A 12148-nucleotide genomic window follows, 5' to 3' on the forward strand; every position below is an offset into this window, starting at 1 on the left:
GGGCAGTAGGAGCGCGTCAGTATCTGGGTTCTGCCCCGTTAAACACCACACGAGTGCAGACGACAGTACTTCAGAGTACTGCACTTCAGTACAGTACTCTGTGACCGGTAGTCGACCAGGAAGGAGGTCTAGTGATACCCCTCGACTCGGACTGGGGCCATGAAGCAGGAGTACCGGGACCTGGTCCTGCGGTCATGCGGCGCCTCGTCGCTCCGGGTCGGGGCGGAGATCCAGACCCTGTGGAGCGGCTACGGGCGGATCGTCCGGCTGCACCTGGACGGCTGCGACAGACCGTCGGTGGTCGTCAAGCACGTGCAGTTCCCGGCGGGGGACGAGGCGGGGCACCCCCGCGGCTGGAACACCGACCGCTCGCACGCGCGGAAGGTCCGGTCCTACCAGGTGGAGGCGCACTGGTACCGGAACTTCTCCACCGGACCGGGCTGCCGAGTCCCGGCCTGCCTGGAGGCCTGTTCCCATGGAGACGAGATGCTGATGGTGCTCGAGGACCTGGACGTGTCCGGCTATGACGTCAGAAGGTACTAAAAACTCTCCCTTCACTTAAATCTTACACAAGAAACATTTCACTTCAATTCAACTTTGTTTATACAGCACCAAACACAACACAGTCACTTCTTGGTGCTTTTAACAGAGAAGAGAGAAAAAGCCAATGAGTCCAATGAGCAGCAGGTTTATTTGTGACTGTGGAAAAGAAAAACTCCCTCTAACAGGAAGAAACAAACTCGGAGGTGGTAACTTTATGCTCCGAGGCACTACTGGTGATCTCTATATGTTCTTAAAACCATTTCATGTTCACAAATGTAAATTTATACATTTTGTTCCGTTACTCAACATGTTTTTGATGGAAATCGATTATCTTGAGTCTCTTAAGTTGCACATCAATGATCATTATCCACACTGCTATGTTCACTGATTAAACTGTCACTCATGTCATCTTCACCACCCTCTGGTAGTGGGAGGTCATGTAAATAAAGTTATTGAAAATCCGTATAAAATGGGGCTTTTACCTTTTTTTCAAAAACACATTTTCCAAGTCTTTGATCATATGAAGGATTATCTGCATGTGAAAGTGAATTTTCTTTTCTTGGTAGGACCAGCGTGAAGGAGGGAGAGATCCAGGCCTGCCTGAGCTGGCTCGCCCACTTCCACGCCCTCTTCCTGGGCGTGCCGCCCGACGGTCTGTGGCCCGTCGGGACCTACTGGCACCTGGAGACCCGGCCGGACGAGCTGGAGGCCCTGGACGACGCCCAGCTCAAAGCAGCCGCCGCCGACATCGACCGGATCCTCAACGAGTGCCGCTTCAAGACCATCGTTCACGGAGACGCCAAGCTGGCCAACTTCTGTTTCTCCCAGAGCGGAGCGGAGGTGGCGGCCGTGGACTTCCAGTACGTGGGCGGCGGCTGCGGCATGAAGGATGTGGTGTACTTCCTGGGGAGCTGCATGGAGGAGAAGCAGTGTGAAAAGAGGGTACCGGGACTTCTGGACTATTATTTCACGGAGCTGAGGCACTCGGTGAGGAAAGACGTGGACTTCGAGGCGCTGGAGGAGGAGTGGAGGGACATGTTTGCCTTTGCTTGGACCGATTTTCACCGTTTCCTGCTGGGCTGGATGCCCGGGCACTGGAAGATCAACCGATACAGTAAACGGTTGACCAAGGAGGTTCTCAGCAGGTTGAAACAACAATCATAAACTCCTACAATAGATTATATATGCTGTACAAACAGAAATGCTCCTATAAAGTAATTTGTTAAGCAATAAAAGTTAATTACATCTTCTTGGTTGTATGAGCTGATTCATGATGATTGTCGTGTTGGAAACTGTCAGTATATGAACTCTTATCATGTTGTGACCCTCATGAGGACGAGGAGACTCTTGACAGGAAGAAGGAGATCCTCCAAGCGGAGATAATCAGACTAGAGGAGTCCAACAAGGTCTTGGAGGAGACACTCCAGGCCAAAGAACAGAGGAAAGGAGCTTGTGGAGGCTGTTGTCCAAGAATAACAGCAGAAGAAGAAGGGAGACGGTTTCTGGCAGCGGTTGTTCTGGAGAAAGAAGGAGGGGGACGACAGTGGATCAGGGTGCTGAGAGATCAGTCTGTTCAACCTGCCATGGCAATAAACACCTTTTTGATGTAAATTCTTCTGAATTCCATTGTTGATTGAAACAAGTGTCTTGATTGTAAGTCCAGCACACAATCTCAATAATGATGATCTCGCGGCATGGATGGTTTATTCAGTGTCTGCTGTTCTGTGGACTTTCAGGCGGGCAGTGATATTGTTTCTGCCTGTACATAATTAGCATTTTTATAATTGTCACACTAAAGTTGGCTTCTTCCTGCTGTTGAGACGCACTGTTTGAGTAAAAAAAAAAAAAAAAGTGAACCCAAAAAGGTTGGTTAAAAACACTGCATCTTCTCCTACTGAAACACGACAGAAACCATGATTTTCCAGCAGATCCCAGCAAAGATGCCGGCACACCAGACAAATCCCCTGAAGGAGGTGAGTCATACACCACAGTCCGTCAGCAAACCAAACTAAGCACACAGCCGTAATGTCACAAGTGACGAATAATCCGTGAGGCTTGTGGGGAATTAATCACGATAAGTCAGTTTGCAGGACTTTTTCTTTTTTTTTTCCTGCTCCCTCTGAATATATTCCTACATACTGATGACATCGATTCATACATTGTCATATATAAGTGAAGGATATTTACTTTGTTACATAAACATGTTGCAGACACCACACCAGTATTGTTCAGTCACTGCTCAAACATGACAACGTGTTTATCAACGGACAGAGAACACACACGAGATGGGTTTTGTTGTCACAGTTGTTACTTCTTTTTCACTTTTTAAACAGCTTGACTGACATTTTGACATTTCAGCATAATTTCCCCAAAATAAATGTTTCCTTTTCTTTCTTGACTTTACCACGAATTTGGAATATTTTCACTTTGAACTTACATTTGTTTTTTTTTTTACACATTTCAAATCTATCTCGTTTTTGTCTTTCTACTATGTTCATCAAAATAATTAAATGCAAATCATGGCCCTCTTCCTCATTGAACTCAGACGACACCACATCATAAATTGAGACATTATTTGCACAACTGACTGCTTCAAACTACCTCTTGCTGCTGGTGTGTTTCTTTCTATATAACGTGCTTTATACTTATTTATGTTATTCTTTGTGAACTTATTTCCACAACTATTTTTTCTGATGATTTGTGTATACTCTGTTCCTTCTATTATCCTTTAATTTTATAGTTTACTTTATCCTTTAGTGAATTATAGGTTGGGAACCCGCAAATTAAGCGTTTCTAATGATCTGTACAAAAGACGACAAAGACTTTGAATCTTGATTTGCGGCCTTACAGGCTCCCGTAGTCACTGAATTAGAAGGGTCTCAGAATTATGTGTAACACCTCCCCTCGGGTCTTTTCGCAACCCAGTAAATAGTATAAACATTTTTACAGTCGAAAAAAAAAAGCGATGCGATTAGTTTGTATCTGTTCATCTGAAACACTGTGCTGACTGTAAATGTCTTTCGCTGCGGCATTGTTTCCTTTATTTATTTTATTTCTGGCCCGATCAGCTGTCACGAGCAGGATGGTGACGTGTTTCCGCTCCCTCACTCCGACCGACATTACAACAACAAGACGGGCAGGCGGACGAGGCGAGCTGGGGCGAGGGGGACGACGCTCACACCGAAGGAAACAGGTAGGAAGAGGGACGAGGACCGAGACACCGAGATACTCCGGGTTCATATGTCCGGGGCGGCCGCCGAGGCCGCGGTGTCACCGTGAGGGGGGATCCAGCTCGCTCCCAGGGCGAAGCGACGATAGCCGACAAGCTAACCGCAGGCTCGCGCTGATGACAGGGCTCGAGACGGCTTCCTGGATCAAGTGGCGTTAATTCTGCGTGTTTGAGCGACGAAAGGAGATTAAAACACCGCGGAGCGGGAAGTGATCTCTGAGAAGAGTTTACAGGAAAGCTGACGTAACTCACCTGGTGTAAGGAAGTGAAAGTATTGACCTCCTTTCAAAAATTACTTGATGTTTGGACGTGTGTCAGCAGGAGTACGTTACATTTTCTGGATTACTTCTGTATGTTGGCAGGAGCAAGTCAGGTTTTAATTGGGCTGGGCGATGTGGCTTAAATACAAATCTAGGATTGTTTTCTCTCAATGCACTTAAAAATGTAGTTTCACATTACTATGCCCTATAACATATTAATATATATTATTACCAGTTTTCTTTTCAGTATCATCAAACAGAAGTATTTTTTACTTTATTGTCAAGTAATAGTAAACACAATAACATCACTAAACCAAAAGCCTGACACTGACCAAAAATGATCAATCTGATGACGAAGGATTAGCTGACGCAACTAAAGCTTGACTTTTCCTAATTCATATGCAGGAGTGACTCTTAGTTTGGCTTTATTTACACTCAGTCAGTGGACTGACAGGAGGAAACACGCCGCCGGCCTTTTAATAATAACGACTGATGTCCCATAAATAATGTGCTGCCATATGCTTTCAGTTCCGTCTTTATGTGCTGAAGTGGGTTCCAGACGAGCTCATAAAAGCATGAATGTGTTGTTGAGCAGGAGACGGGCCGTGGTAATCAGGATGATCCCGCCGCACACTTTTCTAAACGCCCTCGTAAAACTTGGCTCTCCACGCCGCTGAAGTTCAAACAAACGTGTCGGATCAGCCAACGTCCAGAAGCCTGATGTTTTAATCTCCTGACGCAAACACATGTGTGCACTCACGGCTTCAGTTAAACACTTTTATATTAATGCTTTTCTGTTTTGTTTTTTTGTTTTTTTATGAATCACTCATTTGGAAAAAAAATCTGACGTAATCTCAAAGGACCTTTCCTTCTTTTCAGAAATCCAAGGAGAATCCTCACAAGTCCGCCCGGGAAAACGCCTCAGATTGTCCAGATGACGCAGACGTTGTAGAAGGGGGAACCTTCCATCCGGCCAGCTCTCAGCAGGGACGGGTTCAGGTGTTGCACAGAGTCCAAAAATGGAGAGAAATTGAGGAGCACCTTGTCCTCAGGTGATTCCTGAGTGGTAACACTGAGCTCCGGTCCTTCAGAGCCCGTCCTGCTAGTAATATGAGCCATGGACACGGGGGCAGTTGATAGTCCTGTGACCCTGGTCCTCAAGGCTCCCAACCAGAAGTACGAGGACCAGACCATTAGCTGCTTCCTCAACTGGACGGTGGAGAAGCTGAAGACTCACATCTCCAACGTCTACCCCAGCAAGCCGGTGAGTCGCTGTCTGCTCGTTTAAAGACACACAGAGCCGCTTTAAACCAGGATAATTCATGTGTCCAGAGGAGGAACGTGAACAAAGTTTAGCTTCATCCAGGTGATGGAGGTCAGCGACAAACTGGTTTTAGCCCCGGAGCCCAATTTCATCTGGAATGGGCTCCTCTGGTAAAATAGTGCCATAATAACCTTTACATTTAAACTTTAAAGTTTTTCTTTGTTGTGGTGTCGAGTATACGTTTTTGAAAAAGATTTTTTTTAAGCAAAGAAATGTTGTAGTTACAACAACATGAAGCCAATTTTAACGATCGTTTCTGATGCAAAATGCAATGAAAAGCCTGAAAACCTTCTGGAACTGTTGCATTATGGGTGTTTTTGTTTTACAAACTCACCCGGACCGCATGGCCCCGAGGCTTCTGGGTAGTTTGCTGTCCTTTGGCAGCAGAGCCGACGTCTGTGTTGTCTTGTTTTTTTTTTCACAGTTTAGTTTTTTTTAATGTTTCTATGTCATTATTACAGTTTGCTTGGTAGTTTGTTGGAGCCTCTTCAGGCCCGGTTCTGACCTGCTTTCCAGCAGTGCTTTTTAATTTATTTAACATTTTTGTGTAGTACATAAACAAACACGTGCTCCCAGATGAAAACAACAAATCGTTCAAATTAAAGGCTTAAATTCAACAGTTTCCCCAGTCAGAGGTTTTTCACCAGTGCTCTCCAGAGATTCTCCAAAACGTCCTCTTCCCTCTGTATGAACGTCCTTCTCTCCCGTGTAAAGCTCCACAGTTTGCTTTATTCCTAGTCTAATACTCGCTTCCAAGAAACAAGTGCTCACACTTTGTGTGTTTGACATTCTGAGGATTTAATCCCAGGGGGAGGTGAACCAGGATCCAGTGTTTCCCTCTTGAGATAATATTTCTTTGATGGTTTGTGTGAAAACAACCTTCCTGCTCTCCCACATGCAATGCTTTCATTACATTGAGTTCATCCGTCTGGAATATCTGGGGTTGTGTTTGTTCAATTTCAGCAAGATACGTTTCAGATTGCTTGTTTTTCCCGTTTGCATTGATGACGTTTACACGTCGTCAGGAAGCAGCGAGACACAAACAGCCTCACCCAGCTCTCCGTCCTCTAAAGGTGGTCTGAACCAACACCTGACTGCTTTGTCCTGGTCACCACTGGGTTGTTGCTGCTTTCAGCACAAGTGTCTTTATAATCCGTTCGACCGGTTAGTTTATGTGACGTCCACTGATGTGGTGAAACCTTGAAGGCGTCGTTCACACTGTCACAACAAGCTGAGCTGAAGCTGCTCCAACACGACTTATTAAACAGTGACGTTAAATTCTGTCACGGAGATTTGATTTGCTTGAGAGGAAAAAAAAAACCCCTGATGCTTTAATTTTCTGTTTGCGACCATCTGATTGTTGCAGTTCAACGACCACATGCAGGTCCAGTGTTGTGACGAGAAAAACATCAGGTGAAACTATGAAGGACCAGAAGAGACGGGAGATAAAACCTTGGTCTCCGCTTGATTAGAATAGAAGTACTCCATTAATCCCAGAGGGAAGTCCCTGAACATGTGAGATTGTACGACGCTGGGAGCAATTTGAGGCTCGGGAACCGACAACCTTTCTTCTATGGAAGCGCGAGGACTGATCCCAGGAGCAGCAGAGCTCTGCACACTCTGCCTGAGGCTATCAGGAGGAGGCCAAGCCAGAGAGTGTGTGTGAACATGAATGACGTCTGCACTCTGGGGTGGAAGGTTGACACACAGACGTGTTTCCTGGAATGAGACGTGAGCAAAGTGTGTCTCCTGCCACACCTTGCTGCCGCTGCATCCTAACCACACTTCAGTAGGAAACCACCAGTTGAAGGTGAGCGAGAGCAGATGTGATCAAGCAGAGCTTGAAGTGCTCCGTGCTGCTTCGCTCCACACACACCACCTTTTCTGTTGTGTGTGGGGGTTTTTTAATTTTCATCACTATCATTTATTGATGTGGAGGATTCCATATTGTATTTCGGTGGAGAAACAGTCAGGTGTGGCTGCTGGTTGTGATGTCTACCGGCTCTGCAGGGCGGACGTCTGTCTGGACCAGTTTCCTGGAAAAACAACATTTGTTGATGTTTTGTAGGGGCTAATTTTAGCTCGGGGGGGCCCAGGCTCTGTCCTGTGTGGTGTCGTCTTCGCCCTGGAAGCAGCTGCAGTGGGAAACGTATCACTCGCTGTTTTCATGAGGGGTCGTCACATTTGATTGGTGTATTTCCTGAACGTGTGGTTTGTGCGGCAGCTGTCTGGAGACCAGCGGCTGGTGTACTCCGGGAGGCTGCTGCAGGACCACCTGCAGCTCCGAGACGTGCTCAGGAAGGTAAGAGGACGTGAATCATTTTTCTTTCCCTCGCGATAAACTTCAAAACACACAATTATCATAGAGAATAATCAAATTCACTGGCTCGTTCACACAGAGGCTCTTTGTGCAGCCGTCAGTGAAGCGACCACCTGATGCGAGTCGCCAACAATAGACGAGCTTTGTGTTGTGATTTCTGGTCTCTTCCACACTGATCTTTGCTCTCTGTCTCTCCCTTTGTGCCTCTGCTTTGTTGCTGCCTTCATCACCCTCCTCCTCCTCCTCCTCCTCCTCTTCCTCGCCGGCCTCGTTGACCTGCAGCAGGATGAATACCACATGATGCATCTAATCTGTACCTCCCGCAGTCCGCCGGGCTCGCCCGCGCCCCGGAGTCCCTCCGGCGCTGGAGCGTCGGGCTCCAGCGTGAGTGTTCGACCCCCGGCCTCCTCTCCACTCACTCTACGTTTACACAAACACTTTCACCCACTTCAAATCTGACCCGACTTCTTCTGCCGTTCATCTCTGAGCTCCTCTCAGTGCTGACTTGACGCTCCACGTTCACGTCTCGTTACAGAGTTCAGACGCCGCCGCCGCCACACATCAGGACAGCCAGTCAGCCTCTTCCTCCTCCTCCTCCTCCTCCTCCTCCCCCTCCCCCGTCCCTGGAAGTGACGACGGGCTGAGGTATCGCGGCGCCTTCCCCCAGTACGACCCTCAGAGCCCCGCCGGCGTGCCGCAGTGGTGAGGAACTCAACCCCGTCTTGGTCTACGTGCTTAAAGCTCCCATGTTACGCAACATTCCCTTTCCTAATAGTTCTCTAACACGGACATTTGTCCCGGGAGCGAAGTGTCCTCTCCCTCACCTGATCGCTCCGCTTTTTTTTAGCGGATGCGTTGCTGGTACAGGCCATTCAGGAAGGTTCCCTTCGTGACCTCATGCGGGGAAATAAACGCTCCTAATACTAATGCAGTGAATACATTCAGTATCATGTGAGGAATCGTTGTATTCAGGCCCGAGAGGATTCGAAGCTTTAGAGACTAAGAGTTCAATGAACAGGAACAAACGTGACTTTGTTCCGCAGGCCGGACGCCGCCCAGGTCCCTCTGAATGGAGGCCTGCCTGCCAACATGCCCCCCCACCCCATGTACATGCCCATGCAGATGCTGTGGTGGCAGCAGATGTACGCCCGCCACTACTACATGCAGTAGTAAGTCACACGGTGGACGTGAGAGCCGTGTCCAGTCTCCCCGCGTCCTCACCTGCTGTCCTCTTGCGTTTCAGCCAAGCGGCAGTCGCCGCCTCACAGCCTCCCGACGCCCCGCCCTCCTCCTCCGCCGCCGCCGCCTCCTCCTCTTCCTCCGCCGCCGCCGCCGCCGCCTCGCCGCTGCCCCCTGCCCAGCCCAACGAGGCGGTGCAGCCGCCGCTGGGGCCCAACCCGGCCCCCAACCCGCTGCCGGACAACCCGCCGGCCAACCCCATCCAGATGAACGCGCAGGGCGGCGCCGTGCTGAACGACGACGAGCTGAACCGCGACTGGCTGGACTGGCTGTACACCGTGTCCCGGGCCGGCGTGCTGCTCAGCATCGTCTACTTCTACTCCTCCTTCAGCCGCTTCGTCATGGTGGTCGGCGCCATGCTGCTCGTTTACCTGTGAGTCGCACGGCAGGGAGTCACTCGCTTCACACACACGCTTCAGCGTCTGAGCTGGGCCACCCGTGTTGTGTGTGTTTTAGGCACCAGGCTGGTTGGTTCCCCTTCAGGCCGGAGCAGCAGAACCTGGGAGGAGGAAGAGCAGGAGGGGGAGCAGGGGGAGCAGGGGGAGGAGGGGGAGGAGGAGGGGGAGGAGGGGGAGGAGGAGCGGCTCCTCGGGAGGAAGCAGAGAGACAACGAGACCTGCAGGAAATGGTGAGTAGGAAACCAACTGACAGCTGATCAATCTGATCATTATCTGTTTTTGAAACCTCCTGCGGCTTTTTACATTTTTTTTTTTTTTTTTTTTTTTTTTTTAAATCGAGAGAAAATGTGACTTCATTCATGGCTCTTAAGAGGGAAAACTGAAGCAGAATGTAGTTTGTGAAATATTTGCGTAACTGTTGCCTGCTCCGTGGCCAGAGGAGAAGTTTCTGTCAGGAAGAGCTGCTCCTGCTTTAGACTGCCAAGTAGGAAGGTTTACTTTTGGAGGATGTGGAGTCGGCGTGTTGACAGGTGCATTCCAACGATTCCTGTGCAGGAACTCTTCTTTTCCAATGTTTACATCTTCATACTGAAAGTGAATGTAAAACCATGTGAACCAGGCAGTCAGTTAAATCATCTACGGGTTTCTTTTTAGTCCAGTCAACTCATCTTTTTAAAACAAAACAAGATGTTTGAAGCTCTCTGACCGTCGGCTGCCTCTCAGAGGATCACAACTCCTCCGAGTCAATCTTTTCAACAATCCAGTGCTTTAAACTGGTTGGTTTTGTTTTGTTTGTTTTTGAGGAAATAGAGAAAAAAAAAAAACTGTTCTTGTTTCCCGTCCTTGTGATTTCAACATTCTGGTCATAATTTCTGTTTTATTTATTTGTGTGGGTGATGTACTTTGAACAACGCACCCACACATGAATTCATCTCAACTCGACTTTAGTTATGGAGCATTTATAAAAGTACAAACAATAAAAATACAAGCGACACAATGAGAACAGGAGCAGAGACTCATAGAAAAGTTCTTTGAAGCGTCTTGCAGAAAGAAACTCAGTGAAACTAAACACTCAGAGATTCATGATTTGTTTCTTGTTTTCTTCACCAACTGGTGAACTGGGAGATGAAGCCTGTGTGTGTTGTCTCAGGAGCGTCTGATGGACGAAGGGGTGGAGGACGATGAGAGCGGTGAGGAGGGGGGAGGACGGGAGGAGCAGGCCGCCGCCGCCGCCCTCCCTGAGCCCGGCTTCCTCACCACCGCCTGGTCCTTCATCAGCACCTTCTTCACCTCGCTCATCCCCGAGGGACGACCCCAGCCAGCCAACTAGGCAGCAGACCCCCCCCCACCCTCACCCTCCCAGCCCTCCATCTTCCTTCTGATCTTCACGTCGAGCATTTAACCCCCGACCAGCCGCCATCGCCACGTCGACGACTTCTACCTGCTGCCAGCCGATGAAGATCATGACGGGACGCAGCGGGGAACCCGAGGAGACTTCGGGTGTCGAGGTCGGCAGTGACGCGTGTTGTTTTTAATTCTTATTTTCAGCGATTTGTGAAATCATCGACTCGAGAGATGCCGGAGGGAGCCGTCTTCCATTTTTGAGTGGGGTTTTTTTTTTTGTTCTGTGGAAACTTTTGAGGTGACAGGATGTGAAACGAAGCAACGCGGCGTCTCCCTGCGACGGCGGGGACACGCCTCCTTAATCCACCTAAACACCTTCAGAGACATTATCACGTATGCACGCGCCGTGTATACAAACACTGCAGCTACGGAAGCACATTGTTTTCCCATTTCTGTGTATTTACACATGTAAGTATATGCATCTTTAATTCCTGGATATATGCTTCTTTTTAATAAAAAACCTTACTGCAGTTTGAGTCTGGTGCCCTGTGTTGTTGTTTTTTATTTATAAAAGTGAATCATTCAACATAAAAGAGCAGAAATCATCATTCAGGAGGTCTGAATTACAATGTTTTTACAGATGAAACTAATTTGAAAGTATAAATGTAGTTTTCGGCTAAGAAGAAGCTGCTCCCAAGACGGTGTCGAGGCTTTAGAGCTTTAAATGTTTTGTATTTCAACTTGTTTAAAAAAAACAAAAAACTCAGATATGATACTTTATTTTTTTGAAAGGTATAAAGTTATAATGTCTTGGAAATTGCATAGATGAAACATGATCTTCATAGTATCTTGGTTGGATTGTTTAAATTCTGCTTTAAAAGATATCCGAGGACAGATCGTGCTATAATTGGTATCACCTGGAAGTGAAGCAAATTACTTTACAACATCTGATGGAAATTTACCAAGTTTGTGCCTCCTGCCACTCCTTTTGTTTTATATATCATAGTATTGGAGCAGCGTTTGGAATGAATGCGGTTCGTTCATTCATTAATTCAACCTGCTGTTCCAGTAATGCCCTGCAGGTGGCAGCATCCACACAGTCAAGAGGAAGTTTTTCATTGAGTCTTTTTCAACTTTTCCAGCTCGAGAGATGAGAATATTAAGAAAATAGCTGATTTTATTTGAATTATTTCTGCATTCATAAAGACTGTCTTTGAAACACTTTTATTATGGTATACAATATTATGAAATTTCATAAATTTAGATCAAGAACATAGGAAGTTTACATGTAGAAAATTTTAAATGTATGGATGTACAAAAAAAGAGATCTGCAGCTATTTTGCAGAGAAAATCTATGGGAAAGAACTAGTTTGGAATACAGAAAGAAATCACACAAAAGCTGAGTATATTTTTAATTACAGTCAAGTCAGAGACACAAACACCAGCGCAGTAGTGTGTGACTTATGAGGATTTTTATGCATTTAATCATTC

At 47.3% G+C, this 12148-nt stretch overlaps 2 protein-coding genes across 4 annotated transcripts; both read left to right on the forward strand.

The window, feature by feature from the left end:
- Positions 1-112: 112 nt before the first annotated feature.
- Positions 113-2036, forward strand: pkdc (protein kinase-like domain containing). The gene is made up of 2 exons (XM_080500410.1): positions 113-536; positions 1110-2036. The coding sequence occupies exons 1-2, from the start codon at positions 160-162 to the stop codon at positions 1705-1707; spliced, it is 975 nt and encodes a 324-aa protein (XP_080356536.1). The 5' UTR covers positions 113-159; the 3' UTR covers positions 1708-2036.
- Positions 2037-3650: 1614 nt separating this feature from the next.
- Positions 3651-11193, forward strand: herpud2 (HERPUD family member 2). Of its 3 annotated transcripts, XM_080501259.1 has the most exons (10): positions 3651-3736; positions 4912-5031; positions 5124-5296; positions 7581-7658; positions 7959-8060; positions 8212-8378; positions 8720-8845; positions 8920-9288; positions 9372-9543; positions 10464-11193. In XM_080501259.1, exons 3-10 carry the CDS (start codon positions 5150-5152, stop codon positions 10641-10643), a joined length of 1341 nt encoding a protein of 446 aa, XP_080357385.1. In that variant the 5' UTR covers positions 3651-3736; positions 4912-5031; positions 5124-5149; the 3' UTR covers positions 10644-11193. The 3 variants fall into 3 exon arrangements, with proteins under 3 accessions (XP_080357385.1, XP_080357384.1, XP_080357386.1); XM_080501258.1 differs by having other exon boundaries at positions 4912-5296; XM_080501260.1 differs by having other exon boundaries at positions 4912-5296; positions 7962-8060.
- The last annotated feature ends 955 nt before the right edge of the window (positions 11194-12148 follow it).

This window comes from Blennius ocellaris (genome assembly GCF_963422515.1).
Source record: "Blennius ocellaris genome assembly, chromosome: 8".
NCBI lineage: Eukaryota > Metazoa > Chordata > Actinopteri > Blenniiformes > Blenniidae > Blennius > Blennius ocellaris.